Genomic DNA, 21,404 nt, shown 5'->3' with positions numbered 1-21,404 from the left:
AATTAATTCTTTCTCCACCATTGACGAGTTATCTCGTCAATTAAGAGAAAACACTTCTGTGCCAATGACGAGAATTTCCGGCTTTTTCGCAATACTGCTACTGTCCACCAGGTGGTGCACTTCCGCAACTTTTAAAACCCGAAAGTAATGCCTCACGTGAAAGAGAAAGAACTCTGTGTATGTTTTAAAGATCGCTCTGCATGTGATCTCTATCGAAAATCCTTCGCAAAAAATGAATCATCTCAGCTTTTTGCTCAAAATTTTGTGTTTTTGAAGAAACCTACCCATATTTGAGAGGTGAAGGATTAACCAATGAAGGATTAAACGGTTTTATTTTTATTTTATTTATTTTTTATTTTTTGAAAGCAGAAGGTCTGTTCTTTCATTTGATATTTTGCATATTTATATATTTAAAGAAGAACATTTCTGGAAGGGATTAAACTTGTGAAAATCATGAAACCTGCTGACGCTGGCTGGCAACTTTTTTTAAAAACGTTGGCGGGGAAAGAGTTAACCCAGAATTTGTTAATATATGCTTCAAAAATGTGTTAAAACTATGGAGCATAGGTTAAATTTCAACCTAATGGGCTGGGTTTTTATGAAAATGTTTTTATGAAAATGTACATAAACCAGTTGCTATTACTACTATTTTGCTAATTGTTTTGATTATATTTGATTTGTATTTTGCACTTTTTATGCAATTCACCCTATAAAAAATGTTGGGTTATTTTGGGTCAAAAATGGACAAACCCAACCTTCTGGGATGTAATTATATGGTGAGTTGATTCAACCCAAAATGCTGGGTTGTTTTTTGGGTAATTTAACCCAACAGCTGGGTTTGTCCATTTCTGACCCAACTCGGGTTGAAAATTACCCATTATTTACATAAAGTTTTCACTATGATAATAAAACCCCTCAAAACTAAGAGAAAAAACAAGATTTAGTGCACTATATTTTAGAGTTGGTTAGCATTCTCCACATGCCCTTTATCAATATGGACTTCACACCAAACACAGACTACACAGACTTTAGATTACAGCCTGGAGAACACTCAAATTACACCTGTCACCTGTCGCTAGCACCTCTCCCCCCGGCCATTCCTTTCTTTATGAACCCATTAGTTACATCAACACTATATTATTCTCCTTCATTCACTCTCACATGAAAGGTCCAGCACTGACCGATAGCATATCAATAAGGCCACAGTGGCCAAACATACACGCACACCTTGCTATTATTCAGCTGATGAAGGTCTGTGGGGAGAAACTGAGGGTCCCTGGGGGCTTTCTGTCTTGTCAGAGACAGAGAGGGGCTTCATGAACCGCAGGATACCAAGACCTGAATGCTAACAAGCCTGATGCACACTCGCAGAGAAAATATTCAAGATGACTTTCTGTCAGAATATTGAAATATGGTGATTTTATTAAAGAAATTTCTGCTAACATCTATCAAGCTTAATGTTGATCACCACCGAATATAATTTGACTTCTCTCTCTCAGTTATTTCTTTAAAATACAAAAGCGTCCAAACTTTAAAATACACATGGCGACTCGTGACTGCTCATCCGAGGGGCGCAAATTCAAAATATGTGTCCGGAGTGTCATGTGTGTTGCTCATATTTTCAAAATATGTGTTGCGTCGTGTGAATCATGTGCATCACGTGTTTTGTCAAAATAAGTGCCTGCTGCACATGCGCCAAAATGTTTATGATAAAAGAGACCCCCACATGCACAAAATACACGTAAGACACTCCCTTAACACTAAACTCTGATTATGCATGAGATTATGCGAGTATCTGGCAAACGCGAGCGTCTCTTTTATCATAAACCCTTTAGACGCATCTGCAGCAGGCACTATTTTGGCAAGACATGTGATGCACATAGGTTAACTTGATATACCGAAAACATATTTTGCAATTATGAACCACACACATGATGGGCTACATGTTGTGACGAACTTCGCATCGAGTGCCCTCGAAAAAAGATGGGGCATTGATATACACCTGTGTCTGCACACTTGTGACCATTTACTTAATGTGCTGGTCTGGCAAATATACAATCGAGAAAATGTGGAGTTATTTTCAAACCAGCATTGGGTTAAAAATGAATGAGCCCAGCCCATTGAGTTGTCAACCCATGCTGGGTTATTTTCAACCTATTTTTGGGTCAAATATAAACATTTTCTGGGTTAATTTAACCCAACGGGTGGGCTTGTCCCTTTTTGTCCCTTTTAGTATAACTTCAACCTAAACGTTAGCATATAACATTAATTAGCATATAGCGTTAACTCAGCAGTCAATACTGTTTTTGTAAAAAAAAACTGTAATAAATTTAATGCATAATTTAATGTCCTCACAGTTGGTGTTTTGTTAAGATTGGCTTTTTTTCTAGCGGTCTTTGAATGCATGAGGTTTACATACTGTAAGGACACGGAAAAAATTTATTCATTCAATTTACTCTATTTTTTTAAGGTGAGTGGTTGCAATTAATTTATTTATGCTACATTTAAACAAAACAATTAGAAAAATAAAATAAAAAATGTTTGTATAAATGTAGCTTAAATAAATTGATTGCAACCACTTACCTTAAAAAATTGAGTAAATTGAATGAATCATTTTTTTTCAGTGAACGAGGAAACAATCGGGTTTAAGGCTCATGATGCACTCTCCGAAATAAAGAAACAAAAGTTGTGACTGTGACAGTACTCTTTCAAAACGGTACACCTGTGTATCCAAAGTGTGTTTATGTGTACTTCAAATGTACATATTAATAGGTCAAAGATACATATTCGTACCTAAATTTGCACATATTAAGACCTTTTTTTTATTTTTTATTAGGACAGCGCTTGTACCTTTATTTTTTACAGTCTATGTCATTACCACATACCCAACTCTTATCATTCATCTATGCCTTAAATACAGTTTTACATTCTACGGCACCTATTTTTAATTCTAAATTCTTGAACTCTGTATCATTTCATCTCTCGCTCTCGCTCTCTCTCTCTCTCAGCATGATGCAAATGTGTATGAATGGGATAATAAAGCACAAAGGGTTTTGAGTAAAAATTGCATCAGGGTGAGATTGTGAGAAGACAAAAGTGAGTGAAATGACTGTCAGGATGAATATTACTTAACACAGATTAGCATACATTAAATATGAAACACAGGAGAGGTTTGACACTACAGAGGGTTGAATTAGAAATAAAGCAAACAGGGATGGCAGTGAAAAAGAAAGAGCTGTGATAATGTGAACAGATGAAGATGATTATTTTTGCAAATGTGCATTCAGATAGAAACCAAGTATACAGACACGACGGCTAATAGGAGAGAAAAATCACTAAGAAAATCTCTTTAATGCCTCAACTGTTTCTCTTAGACAGCAATGAGATTCAATAGAATGCAAATGGAGACTAAAGTCACCGGCTTCCTAAACATTTTTCTGTTAAAAAGTTATTTTCAACAACCCAGGTTAAATTACAACCCAGCAGTGCTCGTCCCTTTTTGACCCAACGCTGGGTTGTAATTTAACCTAGGCTGGGTTGTTTTAACTCATTGTTAAAGGAATATTCCATTTTCTTAAAAGAAAAATCCAGACAACCCACTCACCACCATGTCATCCAAAACCCCGATGTCCTTCTTTGTTCAGTCGAGAAGAAATTATGTTTTTTGAGGAAAACATTGCAGGATTTTTCTCATTTTAATGGACTTTAATAGACACCAACAATTAATACTTAACTCAACACTTAACAGTTTTTTTCAACGGAGTTTCAGAGGACTATAAACAATCCCAAACGAGGCATAAGGATCTTATCTAGCGAAACGATTGTCATTTTTGACAAGAAAAAAAATGCTCTTTTAAACCACAACGTTTCGTCTAGGTCCGGTCCAGCGCGACCTAACGTAAATGCGTAGTAACGTAGGGAGGTCACGTGTTACATATATAAAACGCACATTTGGGGACCATTGTAAACAATAAACTGACACAAAGACATTTATTAGTATCAGTTGACATACAACAACGTAGGAACGGTCCTCTTTCAACACACTTGTAAACACTGAGGCGGAGTTTCGAGTTCGTCCTCTGTGACCTCTTGACGTCATGACGTATTGCGTCGGGTCACGCTAGCGCATCACGATCGGATCTAGACGAGAAGTTGTGCTTTAAAGGTGTATATTTGATATTTTTATTGTCAAAAGTGACGATCGTTTTGCTAGATAGGACCCTTGTGCCTCGTTTGGGATCGTTTGGAGTCCTTTGAAGCTCCGTTGAGGAGAACTGTTAAGTGTTGAGTTCAGTATTGAATGTTGGTGTCTGTTGAGGTCCATTAAAATGAGAAAAATCCTGCAATGTTTTACTCAAAAAACATAATTTCTTCTCAACTGAACAAAGAAAGACATCAACATTTTGGATGACATTGTGGTGAGTAAATTATCTGGATTTTTCTTTTAAGAAAATGGAATATTCCTTTAAGTCAAATAATTGAACCCCATGGATGTCCTTTTTGACCCAACGCTGTAGTCTCTGAGCTATTTTATCCACATTAACCTGTTACCCTTGCTTTTGCTCAAAGAAGCATTAACCAGTTAATTTTATTGCTCAATTCTCTTTCTGAGTACTTTGGACAATCGCTTGCCGATCCCCAAATGCACTGCCTTGCAGTTATGCCACTTCATCCCCCTAATGTTTAAATAATGAATGAAACTATTCAATTATTCTGGGAGCACGAAAGCAACCCAACAATTTAAATATATTTACAAGGCAAGATTAAAGAAAAAATCAAATACACAAAAAAAAATACAAAGAGATGTGGAAATGGACTTTTTACATATTCCTTAATACCAGCACAACCTCTCTTTCTCTCTCTCTATCCATTTCTTTTCCATCAGCCGGTGGTTATTAATGACCCCTGCACCCCTCCGTGAGCACCCCATTTATAAAACTCACCGTTTTAATCTCTCCCAGTATGTGTTTCTCCCACACACTCCCTCAGTCTCCAAACACACTCATACATTCACTAGCTGACACCTTTATAGTGGATTGAGAATGCAGCGGGCAGTACTTACAGTTCAGACACACCAGCAGTTTTTACTCTTCCTTCTGTGTTTGCTTTATTTCTGCAGTCTAACCAAAGAGTATTTCAACTTCAAAAACCCTTTAAATCACATTTTCAAATGCTGGAAAGAATATCTATAGTGCCGTTTTCATGGCATAGCATTAAAATTGTGGTAATTTGCTATTATATCCAGTGTTGGGGAAAGTTACTTTTAAAAGTAATGCATTACAATATTAAGTTACTCCCAAAAAAGTAACTAATTGCGTTACTTAGTTACTTTTCATGGAAAGTAATGTTTATGTTACTTTTTAGTTACTTTTGCGTTACTTATAGAGTGCATAATGTGAATACGTTTAGGCTAATTCAGTACATAAATTTTTTAATCAAATTAAATAAACTTAAAAAGTAACTTGCATTACTTTTTTGAAAAAGTAACTTAAATATTAATGTGTACAATTAAAAAGTAATGCGTTACTTTACTCATTACTTCAGAAAAGTAAAATTATTACATAATGCACGTTACTTGTAATGCGTTACCCCCAACACTGATTACGTCATCAAAAATAATGTCTCTACAATAAATAGCTTGTTTGATCTGGTTACATCTCTATCGGCAGTAAAACATGTAATTTCCTACAGCCAGCAGGTGGGGCTTTGACTGTAACTGAATATTGGCAAGTTAATGTGTTCAGGGCAGAATCTTATCAAACATGTGACGTTTGGGGCAGGTCGGACATTGTAAGCATAAATTAGAACAAAATCCTGTTTCATGACGAAACGCCGAAATTTGTCAGGCCGCCACAGACACACTTTCCAACGAAAAGTCAAGATCTCAGCTATTTAGCATTGTGACGGCATTCAGATGACACTGACCAAATATGATGATAATCTGATTTAAGGGCTGGGTATACTTTTTTCCACGTCCGTCTCTCGAGCGTCCGGGTCAGCGCAGCTTTCAAAGTATACTCAACTGGCTACCTGCGGAAAGCCGTGTTCGACAACATGTACGCGATACAAATGATTTCTTATTCAAATTGTTATTCTACCAGGCCGTCAGGACAGCACTGAATCTCGACATTTACAGTACATTAAAAAATGAATGTGGTCGGCGCTCGTACACAGACGGCCATAGTATACCTTTGCCTTAAATTTCTAGGAGGAGTTTGTTAAAGTACAAAGTAAAAAAAATGTAATGGCTTACTTACTGTGGAGTTTAGAGCTTAGCTCCAAGACTTTTTTGAAGGTCTTGGAGTTATAGATGATCCTACCAAATTTTGTATCTGTACATTTAACATAACGGGGATATGCCGTTGTGAAACAAATACCACATGTAAATTTTCACCACGTCTGGCAAACACATGTAAATGTTCATCTGAATATTTTTGCTAAAACACACTCAAGCCTTCTCAGATATTACGTAATGCCCAGAGAAAGCTTTAAGGTCCACTGAGTCTGCAGATCTAGTCATACTGGGGCATACATTTTGGCCTTTACAGCCCAGCAAACATAAAAAGTTCCACCCCCAGCAAAACTCTCTTTATTAATTTTCAGTGTCTGTCTGGAAAAGTGCCATTCCTGTCATATACGCACCCCCCTGCACCGAATCCCTGGCACCACACGCATTAATTAATGCATATTTCATTTAGCATGCCTTTGCTCTGCAGCATATTGCCCAGCACTTTATTCATTTCCCTTGGGAAATAATGTTATACATCACCTCTCTGTTGGCTCCTAATCGCGCACCTCTGCATTCCCGGGAACCTCTAAACACCCGAGGGTCCGGTAGCCATCGGCCAATCACGGCATGCAGGACAATGCTACCCATCTCTAAGCATGCTGAGCATGGCCAAATGGCGGATAAAGCAACAAATGCATCGCTCAAAGAAACACACTGTACATCAAATTATGTGACACCTCTTGTATTTGTAAACACAAACTAATACTGTAAAGAAGGGATTGGTCTAGAGCTGCGACAACTAATCAAATAGTCACTAATTAGTCGATAATTGATCTGTGTTGTAGTCGAGTCCAGCTGAAGTCTAAGTCAAGACCATGCAAGACCAGAGATCGAGTGTCGAGTCAAGACTAAGTCCACATCCACCTTTATCTGGACTCAGACTCAACACTTGATCTCTAGTCTTGGTCTTGACTCGGACTCGAGTTGGACTTGACTACAACACTGTTATTGATTATTTGGTATGTGACTTCACTTGCCCACCGCTAGGGGTGTGCGATATGACAATATTTTATTTATTTTGATTTAATCCTGAACGATTAAAATGTCTCCACGATCCACTTTTTCAGAAACATCGTTGTATCCTGATTCATGCCTAAATCAAGTACGCGACAAGGGAGGCGCTACATGAAGGTAAGGTAAGGGCCGGGTATACCTTTTTTCCGCTTTCAAAGTATACTGACCGCGGCTACCCGCGGATGGCCGTGTTCTGACACATATGCAATACAAATAATTTCTTATTCAAATTATTACTCTACCAAGCCGTCAGGGCAGCACTGATTTGCAACATTTACAGTACATTAAAAAATGTAGGAAGTAGCCGATCAACCATATTTATCCACCATTGCAAACAAAGTTTAGAACAAACTTCAAGAAAACAAACAAATATGCTCCACGGCTTTCTGTTCTTGGAAGAATTGAAAATAAAGGAAGAGAAAACGATAGTGTTTGTGCAATTGCTGTCTATTTCCAGTGTTATTGTTTGTAGTGGAGTGTCCTGTCTCAATATTTTGTACGCGTACTGTCTTGTGCACTTCCCGCGCATATATTTGTTACCTTGTAGGACTGCATTTTAAATGAGGGCATTAGTATGGCTGTATTAAGGCTCGGTAATGGCAAAATAGTCTTTAAAAAAACAACAAGAAATAGAAATGCGATAAATTTGTGAAATCGTGATTGTGCCTAAACCAATCGTGATATGATATTTTCCCCATCGCCCACCCCTACAACCTCCATGCATCTCCTCCAAACCAAGACAAAGTCACTAATACTAAAAAAAGAAATAAAACTTTTATTAATAAACATTGCGGTTTAGCCTCCACCGTCGTCCTGTCAATCATTGCGCTGCATCGCATTGTCATGTAACTCTGACTGCTCAGTGCTGCATGCTGTATAAACATGGAGCTTGTGCTGTTGTAAGAGTGGTGGTCAGGTAACGTCACAGACCAACCTAATCGATAACGACAGTTCATTGTTAAATATAAACGACTATTATTCAATATTGATGACTACTATCGAATATCAATAAATTGTTTCCTTTTTTGTTCCGGACAAAAAGAACCAAACTAGAACACATCCTACAGCAAGTGATGATTATAGAGTCTTCATTTCCCTTATGCAGTGAGGTTACATGCTTCTGGAGGTTTTTCTATTATATACATTTTTTCATCCACCATTATGGTCATAAGAAGGTCTTACAAAGCAGTAACAGAAGTTGAAACTGTCCCGCAGTGCTCACTCTGAGACCGACAGCAATGCTAAATCACCTGCAAAGTACAGCATCTTTAGAGTCGCCGTCATGCTGGGTACACCCGGTGTGATATCAACAGCACTTCTGCCTGAAGTATTGAAAAGTGTTTATCTTAAACTTTTTACAGCCCGTTTCAACAATTCAGTTTTTTTCAAATGATATTTTGAGTCCTTGTGATATTTGAAACCACATGCTTTCTTCTATACAATTTTAAAATGCAGAGGACTAAAAGTAAACCATTCCAGAGTTTGCTGAAAATATTGCTTTGCTGGCCCAACAGGTCAACTTCTGGCTATTCAAAAAACAAAGGAACAGAATGATAACAGATAAAGAAATACATAGATTAGATCCAGATGTGTGTTTTCTGGTATGCAAGGTGATTTTGGATATGGTACATCACAAGGGGAACGGCAAAGCCAAACAGATGTTTGCGTTCCACTTAAGTTCGGCGACTGCGCTACATGCTAACAAACAACTAGCGCTGTGCAGGGCGGGTACCAACGCTTTTAGTCATTTCTGTTTATCTCGTCTCCTTAAGTGGTACAATCTCTCTGTTTCTTCAGATAATGGGGTACAGTTAGAGCTTCACTAGAGAGAGTGAATTAAGAGCTTCATACTGGTTGTTAGCAATGCTAGCTGAAATAATGAAGGTTCTGTGTGTAATGATTCAGAGAAATCCTGCTGCTGACGCTTGATGTGGTATTTTGGGCCGTGTTTGCTTTCTCTGTGTGTGTGCATTGGCGAGAATCTCTTAATGTTTGCGCCAGCATTGGTGAGCCAATGTCCCTGAACATCAGGCCACATTTATGAAATCTGAGTCGCTATAATGTGCACAAACCCCGGGTAAACTTTAATGGATTTTCTGCACGCTTATAAGCTGCCGAAGCAGAAAACAACATAAAGCCATTATAAATAGCATTTTAAATGAATAGACGTTAAGGGAATATGAACGAATCGGCACCTTTGACGCTGAGCTCGGCGTAGTTGGAAACCCCAGATCCGCCGTCAGATCGTATGACGCAGCGATAGCGACTGGTGCTCCGCTGCGATGTGTCCATTACGCTGACGGTGGCCGAGAAACGCCGATGGTTCACAACTCGGGTCACCATGAGAGACGTGTCTTTTCCGTTCCATTGCTGAAAACAGACAAACATTAACTATATGTGACTCTGGACCACAAAACCAATCATATGTTGCATGGTTATATTGGTAGCAATAGCCAATAATACATTGTATGGGTCAAAATTATAGATTGGGTTAAGGCCTAAAATCATTAGGATATTAGGTAAAGATTGTTCCATGATGTTTCCTACCGTAAATATATAAAAAATGTATTAAACATTAGTAATATGTGTTGCGAAGGACTTCTTTTGGACAACTTTTTTGCAAAAAATTGCAACATATAAAAAAAGTGATTTTCTTAGTAATTTGAATTTTTTGCACCCTCATATTTTCAAATAGTTGTATCTTAGCCAAATATTGTCCTAACCCAACAAATGGAAAGCTTGTTTATGCAGCGTTCAGATGATGAATAATTCTCAATTTCAAAAAAATTTACCCTTATGACTGGTTTTGGGATCCAGGGTCACATATATTTTTTTTATAATACATGCCCAATAAACCTGTCGTCATTATGGACAATAATTTGAAGACAAACTGAAAACATTTTAATTGTGTAATAAAAACAACTTATACTACAGAGCATAATCACAATTTTATTTAGTTTCTGTGCTGATTGCAAATAAATATTATTAAGGATTTCTGTGGAATATATTTTCATATGGGAAAGTGTTACACAGATTTGGCAACTTGATTACAAAAATATGTAATATTTTTTTTCAGAAATCTACAGCTTCTGTGGCCATAGATCTCATTTAGACATTGTCATTTATATAATACTGTATGCAGGGATGGCCAGTATTTCAGATGTATTTAAAATACGTATTTAAAAAAATACTTTTTGTATTTGAAATGCTTTTAGAAAAAAATTATGTAATTTGTATTTATGTATTTTAAATACATTATATATGTATTTTGTGTATTTTACAATACAAAATATTGTATTTTGTAAATACCTTTTCCACCAGGCCCGGCTCCACGGCCTGGCCCACCCAATCAGAGGCTTGGCCCACCTATACCCTACATCACATAACAGCCAATCTTTTGGCCAAAAATCTGTAATGTTATACTATATTAACAGACATGAGAATAATTATTAAGAAAAACAGCATTTCAGATAAAATTAACACTTTTAGTTTGTTTTAGTTGATGTAAATAGTTATTTTAAAAGAACTGCCCCTTTTAATCAAATCTAAAGTTACTTTATTAATACAAGATCTGTTAAGGGGTCAAAAAATATTACAAATGCAAAAAGAGAAAATGTAAAAATAAACATGTTAACCACATATATATATATATATGTATGTGTGTTACTAAATAGTTCCAAAATATGTAAAAAAAAAATATTAAAAATGAAGAAAACACAAATACAACAATAACAAACAACCCTAACAATTGTCTTAAATATATAATATTAAAACTATAGACATGTGAGATTAAAGCATTAAAGAACCCCTTCAATCCGACCGGCCCACCTGGAATATCATTTGGCCCACCTTTCATCTCATATCTGGAGCCGGGCCTGTTTTCCACATAGTATTTTGTATTTGTATTTTATTTGTTTTAATGTATTTGTGCCCATCTTGAATGTATGCAATTATCAAAACCAAAAAGTTATGTGCATTTTACACAATAGGTTAGTGCCATATTAAGACAGAAATACACCGCTATCACTAAAGCCCTAAAAAACACTTGCTCTTCTATCTTCATGTCTCAAAGCTATGTAACAGGACAAATAGATGCTTCAAGTTTAAACACGTTTTCATCCAAGACTTTGCAGAAACTGGCCTAGAAATTTTGCTGACAAAGTTGTTACGTTTCGACAAGTCATTCTTCTTGGGATGGAGGGTCAGGACCCTAAAATGCTAATGGTGTGCATATGATAGACAAACACACTGCGTGACTTACCTGAAGCCAGAGTTTGTCATGCTGTGACCATTTGCCTCCAGCAATACACTGGAAGGTGGCATTCTGCCCCACGTTCACCTCCACATTCTGCAGTCGTAGAAAATGTGGCGTCTTGCCTGGCAAACAAAACAAAAGTCACATGCTTATTTTTAAAACACATTGTTTCACTAAACAAATGTAATACAGTACTTAGCCACTTAAGCCATAATTAAAACTGCGTTAATCTCACTGCACTGCATAGCAAAATAACAAAGCAAAAGTATCATATGTAAATGGATAATGCTCTCAAATAAATTCTGTCATAATTTATTCACTGAGTCTGCGCCCGAACCGCCTACTTCTATAAAATATAGTAGGTGAAAAGCAGTAGGCAAAGCCGAATGTAGTATCCTATCTATATTTTTTCTTTGCTTATAAACTCTTAAATATGGGTATTTTTCTTAAAAAAAATAATAATAATTGCATTTTTGTGAAGGAATTTTGTTAGAGATCAGATTCAGAATGATTATCAAAAAATACACAGTAGTAAACAGTAGTAACTTTTAAAATGTAAATAACTTTTTTGCCTCAGTTTCTTAAAAAATGGGTAAGTGCGCCTATCTAGTGGATAATCGCGGCATTACAGAAAATAGCCATTCGCTAGGTGGCGCTATGACAAAAGGTGGTGCAAGAATAAAAAAAAATTGTGGCCTCAGACTCTAATCATACATCAGTGTATCAAATCGGGTGAAAAAAATCACATTTTGTTGCAGAGTTATAACCATTTATGTGTAAAAACCACAAAATTAGGTAAAGTAATTTTTCGTTTTTGATATTTTCGGCCATTTCTGAAGAAAATTTTAACGCCAATAGAGTTTTTTGTTCAGAAGGTAATATAATGTTCTACCAATGGTGTTTTCGAGTCGATCGGAATAACGCTCGCAGAGATATTCGCACATGTTTTTTAAGTGCTATTTTGCTGCGCATGGCTAACCGTAAGGCGAATTCTGGCATGTTTGGTAGTGTTGGACTCGGCAACTATTCAGGACTCCAAGGAAACATGTCCCATGAAAATATGTCGAACGCAGCCAAAGTTATAAGTGTGTAAAACATTTGTCTTACCACTAGGTGGCGCTCCAACGAAACTGGGCATGGCCCCTCAGTTCCTGACTGGCATCACAAGTACCAAGTGTCGTTTCAATAGGCTTAAGCTTGGCAAAGATACAGCCTCAAATCCATTTTTAGTGCTCTACGTAAAATTTGTTGACGCAGTTTATGGAAACGGTTTGACGAATCGACACGAATTACGTAAGTTTTTGCCTTGAGTGCCTGTAGATTCTACATAACGATTTTTGTGGCAATCGGGCAAAAGCTCTAGGACGAGTTCGCAAAAGTAGGTTTTACAAAAAATTCAAATTGGCTGAAAAATTTTCATGACGGAAAATGACGTCATAGGGTCCAAAGTTAGTATAAGTCCCATTCTGGGCTTGACCACTAAATATGGTAAATGAGAGACAAATAGAAAATTGGTCAAATTAAATAAATATTCATTGTGCAGAATATTTATTTATATATTTTTCATTTTCATAAGACATGCATGTATGTACTGCAGATCTGACACCTCAGGGTACTGACTTTGCTGCATGTCGTGTGTAACAGCACATTACAAAGTAAATAATGATTGGTCATTTTGAAGTCTAGCTTTACATCTGAGTACCTTTGTATTACCAACAACCAGGAACAGAAAGATTTATCGGCCAATGCAGAAAAAAAGCCAAATATTGCCCATATTTCAGCAATATATCATGATCCACTGCAATACATCAGTATATCGCTAGTTATATGAGTGTTTCAAATGACACGCAAGAACCAATTAGATTTGAAGTTATCACTCGGATTCGGCAGGCTCTATCCTATCTGTCTGTCTCAGTGGACCTGCTTGTTTGCTTGCTCTTTTCTCTTCCATCTTTGTCCAACTCTTGATCCACATGAAGTGGTTTTCACAGTAGTTGACAGACTGAACTCCTGCAGTGTAGTCACAAATGTGAAAGCAAGCAGTCACATTGTGTGTGTCTGTGTGTAGACTTACGGCAAGGGTGGGCCAAAACATGGATCTCATCTACCGCAATGAACCCAGGATGTCCCTGGACAGAAACTGCCTCAAAAATCACCTGGAAAAAAGCAAGAGAAGAAGTTAAATTAAGTTAAGTCAGTTCTGAACTGAAAGCATTACTGTAAGCTTCAGTTGTGAAAGATTCAGATTTGTGAAGTCTACAGAAAAGATCCTGAAAGATTAAAAATATACATTAATACTACACTTGAACAGGGCCGGAGTGGGACTCATTTTCAGCCCTGGAGTTTCATGCCTTAGACCAGCCCACTTTAGTTCACGACTGACTATTAAAATAATATCTTTAAACCCTCAGTAGTATAAGTCTGCAGTAGTGCACTGTTCTCTGCAGCCTTGCAATTCACTGTATTTTTCAAATATATAATTTCATATTCCGTGCAAATGCAGTAAACAATTATAATTTTTGCCATAATCATGCAGCCCTGCCATAAGACCATAATATTACTAAAGTAAACTTATTCAACTAAAGGAAACAAATGTGTTTGTGTTTTCCTCTATATTTCTATTTCTAAAAAATGGTGAGTCTTGAGATTAACTGTTGGGTTGATAACGTTTGGAAACCCCTGATATACAATACACAAGCAAGATTTATCAAGTATGCATTGGAAACAAATGGAAAAAATCTGTATCTTTTTTTAGAACTTAGATCATGTCTATTGCTAAATAACGTAGGCCTACATTGTGTTAAAAAAAGGAAACATCATGGATATACTTTTGAAACTACTTTTTTAAAATAAACTAATGAGTTTTGCATCAAATAGATTTTTGTTCCTCTTGCAATAAACAATGAATAATGACTATTCATAGAGAATTCATCTATGACTTGGATAAAAAATACGTTTTGTAAATTCTTTTCTTTTTAGAGGCCAGTCCGTTTGTATTAAGACGCGCTCAAGTTTATTTAAAATATAATAGACGCGCGGCCGGACGCGCTCAAGTTTATTAAAAATATAGACGCGCGGCCGGCAAGCGCACTCAAAAGACGCGCTCAAGTTTATTTAAAATATAATAGACGCGCGGCCGGCAAGTGCACTCAATATAGACGCGTCTGAAACAAAACTCGTGTTCAAGTAAGCGCTTTGAAAACCAGAAGACAGCGGCACGTCCTGCGTTTCCCATGCGTTTTAGATGTCAATGAACCCTAATGCAAGAATTCTTCCAATAAGTGGTCGGGACGGACACAATCAACTTGTGCATAAAGCGGCGAGGACATCTCTCACCCGCAAATACGCATCATCCCGGTGGCATGACAACACCGGCCCTCGTGGCCAAAAAAAACAGACCAGCCCACCGGGAATCCTCCCGGTTCTCCCTATGGCCAATCCGGGCCTGCACTTGAAAGCCATGACTGTCATTGCATTTAAAAGAAAAAATCAAAGCAAGACTAATTTATTTGAAAGAACAACAGCTCAGGCACACTTGGTTTGAATGCTGGTCAACACCAGATTTCTTAGCTATCAAAATGTTAAATGCGCTCTCATTTGTAAGTCGCGTTGGATAAAAGCATTCGCTAAATGAATAAGTGTAAATGTAAATCACTCTCTCTGTCTCATCAGTCTCTTTGCTGTTTGCATCAACATCAAATTTTGACCACACAAACATTTGTGGTTATTGCAGACCACTGAGATGTGCAAATGATATATTTTGATAATTTTGGCAGCCATACTTTGAACTATATGATAAGGACTGAGGAAAAACCTGTTTTTTATCAAACTGAAAAAATATATATATTTTTGAAACTATGCAAGAAAATTCACATACACAATCCCCTCTCCCCCTTTTACTCCACATATGGGGCTGGCACAGTTAACATGCCATGTGGCACAGACGTGTGTGGTCTGGTCGGTGGTCTCTATTTCTCTTTCTCTCTCTTCTAGAGCCACACACCAACACCTGTGCACAGGATGAACTTTAGTCCATGGTTTCCCCAAAAGAGCCCAGAGATGAGATGAGATGCAGGACTGACACCTACTCTCCTAATCTCAGTTCCCACCATGTTTTCGCTATAAAAGGGTAAAACTCTGTTCAGGAATGTTTTTGATCAGTGGTACCCAAACTGGGTCCAGAATGCAAAACGCAGGGTTAGTTGTAACACGGACTGTTTACATTGTTGCACAAGGTTGAGCGTTTTGTTTTTCCGGTATTTTTTCACGCTGCCAAAATACGATCTCTTGCAAATTATTTGAAATGTATAATGTTTTTCCTGAGAGTTGTTGATAAACGAGTGTTTTATGGCATGTAAGTCAATTTTTTCATCATATGTTTTTTTCGGTTTCTGAGTTGGGTGTGAAAGATACCAAATCCAATGCTATGTAACATTAATCAGTGACTAAAACATAGCATCGTTTTGAAATATGTCTGCAGCTCTTAGCAACTTTTTTGGTGGGCTTGAAAATATTTTGACCCAGCGGAGTTAATTGTAACACTGTGTTACAACTAACCCCTTAGAATTAACGCTAACATTTTTTTAAATAGGGTACACACGAATGATTGCTGGCTGCCTACAAAATAAATGTGCCTGTCTTATAAAAAATTGTGTGTCAAATTTATTGAGAATGATAGAATGATAAGTAATAGAAACTAACTTCAAATGTTCATTTGTGGAATGATTGAGCCAAAACCAAAAAGCGTTAGGCTCTCCCCTACTTATATGTTTCATGCATTCGACAGGCCCTGGTCACTATACGCTTTCGTTTTAAAGAAAACAGCAGTCCCAACATTCTGTACAGCATTTTGTGATTTGGTTGGTAATGACACAAGGTTGAGTAAATCATGACAGAATTTTCATTTCTATGTGCATTTTCTTAAACGTGGTCATTTTATCAGCCAAGCCCCAGCTCAAGGGCACTGCTGTATTCATAATTCATTCACATCATCATGGCCGACTCAAATGATCACACTGTCATTGCACATTCAAAAAGGACCACTTTTAAAATGTACCATCACAAGTTCAAAAAGAGACTTCATTTGCCTTTTTTGCATGTCATAAGTCTGTACCCTTTAAACGCTGTCACATTGAAAGCGGCACCCTACGTTTTCAAATGTGCCACTGCAGGAAACAAGTCAATTAACCTAGAGATTCATTTTGGCAAAATTGGCCACTTATCCGGCAAATTCGTTGCTCTAATCAAACTCCCAGTGGGTTATATTTTTTCGGAATAGTTTATGATGCCGGGGACAGATAGTTTGGCAGATATTAGTCCTTGATATTTAATAGCCAATTTATTAAGTTCAACTCAGCAAGAGAAGTGAGCGTTTTTAAAAACTCCAAATGGCTTCCTGTGATAATAAATACGAAACTAGCAGACAGAAAATGAACAAAGAGAGTCATCTCTGAGAAAATTGGATGCGATCGGAAAAATGCTGGGTTATTTTCCACGAAACGTTGGGTCAAAAAGGACAAACCCAGCCATTGGGTTAAATTAACTGAGAAAATGTTTATATCTTACAAAACAATGGGTTATGGGTAGGGATGCATTACGATTAATCGTGATTAATCTATAGCAGAATAAAAGTTTTTGTTTACATCATATATGTGTGTGAACTGTGTATAATAATTATTTATATTTATAAATATGCACACATGCATGTATAATTTTAAGAAAAAATATATATTTATATATTAAGTATATGTGTATATATATTAAGTATATTAATGTATATACACATGTAAACAATTCTTAAATATATACATGCATGTGTGTGCATTTATTTATACAAAGTTATTATACACAGTTCACACACATATATGATGTAAACAAAAACTTTTATTTTGCTATAGATTAATTGCGATTAATTGTAATGCATCCCTAGTTAGGGGCGTGTACACCCACCTGCGGCCGGAATATGTTTTTGATTGTTTCCAACGGAGGCTCCATACTTTTCCAAAACACCCGCAGTTGGCGGGTTTTGTCAACCCAGACTTCAACTTTTGGATGAAACACTCAGTTGGTCAATGTCACTTTTAACTCAGCCGTCCAATCAGTGGAGGAGGGGCGGTGCAAAAAAACACAACAACCAACCAGTGCATTGTATGACTACTAAAGAAAACTGAAGTATCACAGCAACAGCATCCACTTGTCGTTTTCATCCATGTTTTGGTGTATACCCCCTTTAAAAAACTTAAAAATTACAACCCAAACGGGTCATCCCCTTTTGACCCAATGCTGGGTTAAAAATAACCCCAACATTTTTTGGGGTGTATACAGTTAAGCAAGCACACCTGTTGAAAACCCATCAGGTCGTAGCTCACCTTAAAATCAGAAATAAGAAATGTTTTGCTGAAATTACATAGAAGACTGTTTTTAGGGCCATTACATTGTTTTCCATTGGGGGATTGTTTTTATTACATCCCAACTAATGATAACAATAATGAATAGTCTGATAAAAAGAAGTGAAACATATGGACCCATTACAGTAATGACAATTTTGGGTAAAAAATGCTTAGTTATAAAATATCAAAACAACAAAATTAAATGTGATAAAAGCATCTGCTTAATGTAAATCGCTAACATTTTAAAATAATGCCACTGCATTATTATTAACATATTCATTTAGGTGTTAAATTTGACATGTTTTCCCCAGATGCAGACATATAAACTCAAACACACATGTGCACATCCGCTTTGAAATTGCCTGCTGGTCAAACAGATGCCCAAAGCAAATATTGGCCTTAGTAAATATTAGACTGCTGCTTGCATAGAGGATCCCAGTATTCCCGGCGCAGGCTAAATATTTGTTTTCCTCATTAGTTAATTCAATTACACGGCTAATCTTATGAGTGTATTTTACTGCGCAGATTGACCCGTGAATCTATAGACAGACCGAGCGGCAGAGTAAGTGTGAGTGAGAGCCTGGGCACAAAGACGTAATGACTTTTCAAAAAAATGAGAAAAAGAGCGAGCGAGCATGAACGATAATAAGCAAAAAGATGGATCTAAAATTAACGGCTAAAAGCGTATTCACCAAAGCCATTTGTAGGTGAGATTAGGCTACAGTGATTGCGATGATAATTGAAGCCGAGAGCAATCCACTGCCCCACTCTGAGACTCAATTGGTGCCATTCACCCGAAATACACGACAGAAAATAAACTTGTTAAGTCCATTTCTGTGCCAACGGACCAAAATTGGCTGTACATTACATTTAGCTGCCTCCAATGGATGTTCACCTGGCTAAAACAACCGTAGCTGGTTTATGCTAGTCTGGTTGTGGTCTAGAACTGGTTTAGATGGTGGATGTTAAATCTTAAAGGAATAATTCCATTTTCTTAAAAGAAAAATCCAGATAATTTACTCACCACCATGTCATCCAAAATGTTGATGTCTTTCTTTGTTCAGTCGAGAAGAAATTATGTTTATTGAAGAAAACATTGCAGGATTTTTCTCATTTTAATGGACTTTAATAGACACCAACAATTAATACTTAACTCAACACTTTACAGTTTTTTTCAACGGAGTTTTAAAGGACTATAAACAATCCCAAACGAGGCATAAGTGTCTTATCTAGCAAAACGATAAGATAACAGAAAAATAACAAATATACACTTTTAAAGCACAACTTCTCGTCTAGATCTGGTCGTGATGCGCCAGGTGACCCCACGCCATACGTCATGACGTCAAGAGGTCACAGAAGACGAACACGAAACTCCGCCCCAGTGTTTACAAGTGTGTTGAAAGAGGACCGTTCCTAAGTTGTTGTATGTGAACTGATACTAATTAATGTCGTTGTGTCAGTTTATTGTTTACAATGGTCCGCAAATGTGCGTTTTATATATGTAACACGTGACCTCCCTACGTCACTACGCATTTACGTTAGGTCGTGCTGGACCGGACCAAGACAAAAAGTTGTGGTTTAAAAGAGCATTTTTTTTCTTGTCAAAAATGACAATCGTTTCGCTAGATAAGACCCTTATGCCTCGTTTGGGATTGTTTATAGTCCTTTGAAACTCCGTTGAAAAAAACTGTTAAGTGTTGAGTTAAGTATTAATTGTTGGTGTCTATTAAAGTCCATTAAAATGAGAAATATCCTGCAATATTTTCCTCAAAAAACATAATTTCTTCTTGACTGAACAAAGAAAGACATCAACATTTTGGATGACATGGTGGTGAGTAAATTATCTGGATTTTTCTTTTAAGAAAATGGAATATTCCTTTAAGCACTTTAATGTTTATTAATTTTGCTTGTCGGACTTAATGCTATCTAATTCTTGATTTAATGCATTAAATGCAAGGATTTTACTGCATTTGCATACATTACATTAACATTTATGCATCCGGCAGATGCTTTATCCAAAGCGGCATTTAAAGTATACATTTTATAAGTATTTTTATTTCTTAGGATCAAATCCATGACCGTTGATCGTAATGTTCCACCAAACACATTGGATCTTGCTAGCGCCAACTTCAGAAACATCTCAATCAGGGTCATTAACTATGTACACTCATAGCGTACATACAAGTGGGATTAAAACTTTTCTTACCTGGTAGGAGTTTGGCCAAAAGGTGCTGATGGCCAGTTCGGCTTTTACCCAACCTTCGGTGACCGGGGCCGAGGCGTTCCAGATGGGGTTCCCCTGCGGCCCTCCATCCACCTTAATGTAGACGTTGAGGGTTCCAGGACTCGTCCCATCGCGGCTGGACAGGGAGTAGTGGAAATCAATGCAGTGGGTGTCATTTTCTTTTAGCGTGGGGAGGAGCAGGTGCGCCTTCTGACCTGATGCTCGACCAGATGCGTTCACAATCATAAAAGAACCTACGGGAGAAAGGTGAACAGAAACTTTACAATACTATACAGTACAGAAAGAGCCGATTAGAATTAGTAAAAAAGATGCAATAGTTAATTACTTTATTACTTTACAGATTTTTGTGAGCAAGTGCTACCATAATGAATAAAACAATCTGAAGGGCTAGTTAACTCAAAACATGTATGTTTTACTTGTTGATTTTATTTTAGAGTTGATATGTTTCATCATGTTTAAAATGTTAACGTACATAAACGAAGCCAAGCTAATATAAAAATATGTAGTAAATAAATATTAAAATCGAGGCTATTAAGAGAATGGTCTTCTATTAGTCTGTGAGTTGGCGGGCAACTCACAGACTCTGTGCGGGCACCACGGGCACCATGTTGGAGGCCACTGCTTTACAGCATAAGTAATAGAAAAACACTCACTGAGGAGGTTGATGTTTGTAACAGAAATACTACTTTGCAACATATTTCCCCACAGTAGTGCTTATTAAAGTGGATGTTATTATGTTCACTGCAAAATTGTTTTCTTGGTATTTCTGTCTTGTTTTCCAGTACAAGTATCTAAAAATTGCTATCTAAAAAAGTCAAGATACATTTACTTCAGAAGCAAAATGACCTATCAGATAATACGTTTTTTGTTTGCTGAACCTGTTTTCAACAACAACAAAAACATTAAGTGAGTTTATAACCTGATCTCACAGAAATTCGTACATTTTGTACAAGTTGGCTAATTCATATAAATTTGTACAAAGTGAAAAACGTACAATTGTTAAAAGAAATAATACTAGAGATGCACCGATATTAAATTTTCCATGGATTCAGACTGATATAGCCCGATTAGTGTTGGGCAATATGCCCCATTGAGATCGTCCTATCGTTAGCCTGGGAGATCGCCGATACACAATAGTATCGGGGGGGCGGGCAGTAGTTTACTCATTTATTTATTTGCAAATGTTTTACTCATTTATGACAAGGCACTTGA

General features: G+C 37.0%; 1 protein-coding gene across 17 annotated transcripts in view; it reads right to left on the bottom strand.

The window, feature by feature from the left end:
* ptprt (protein tyrosine phosphatase receptor type T) overlaps positions 1 to 21,404 on the bottom strand; it is a 342,074-nt gene that overhangs the window by 221,789 nt on the left and 98,881 nt on the right. For all 17 annotated transcript variants that reach the window (XM_055214314.2, XM_073870461.1, XM_073870460.1 and 14 more), the window contains exons 3-6: positions 20,154 to 20,425; positions 13,633 to 13,714; positions 11,565 to 11,680; positions 9,499 to 9,673 (exon numbers count right to left, since the gene is read on the bottom strand). In XM_055214314.2, the coding sequence (XP_055070289.1) occupies positions 9,499 to 9,673; positions 11,565 to 11,680; positions 13,633 to 13,714; positions 20,154 to 20,425 (645 nt within the window). The remainder of the gene's footprint in view (positions 1 to 9,498; positions 9,674 to 11,564; positions 11,681 to 13,632; positions 13,715 to 20,153; positions 20,426 to 21,404) is intronic.

The sequence above is a fragment of the Misgurnus anguillicaudatus genome, chromosome 8, assembly GCF_027580225.2.
Source record: "Misgurnus anguillicaudatus chromosome 8, ASM2758022v2, whole genome shotgun sequence".
Taxonomy (NCBI): domain Eukaryota; kingdom Metazoa; phylum Chordata; class Actinopteri; order Cypriniformes; family Cobitidae; genus Misgurnus; species Misgurnus anguillicaudatus.
The sequence above is the reverse complement of the archived record's forward strand: the minus strand, read 5'-3'. Positions and strand labels throughout refer to the sequence as shown.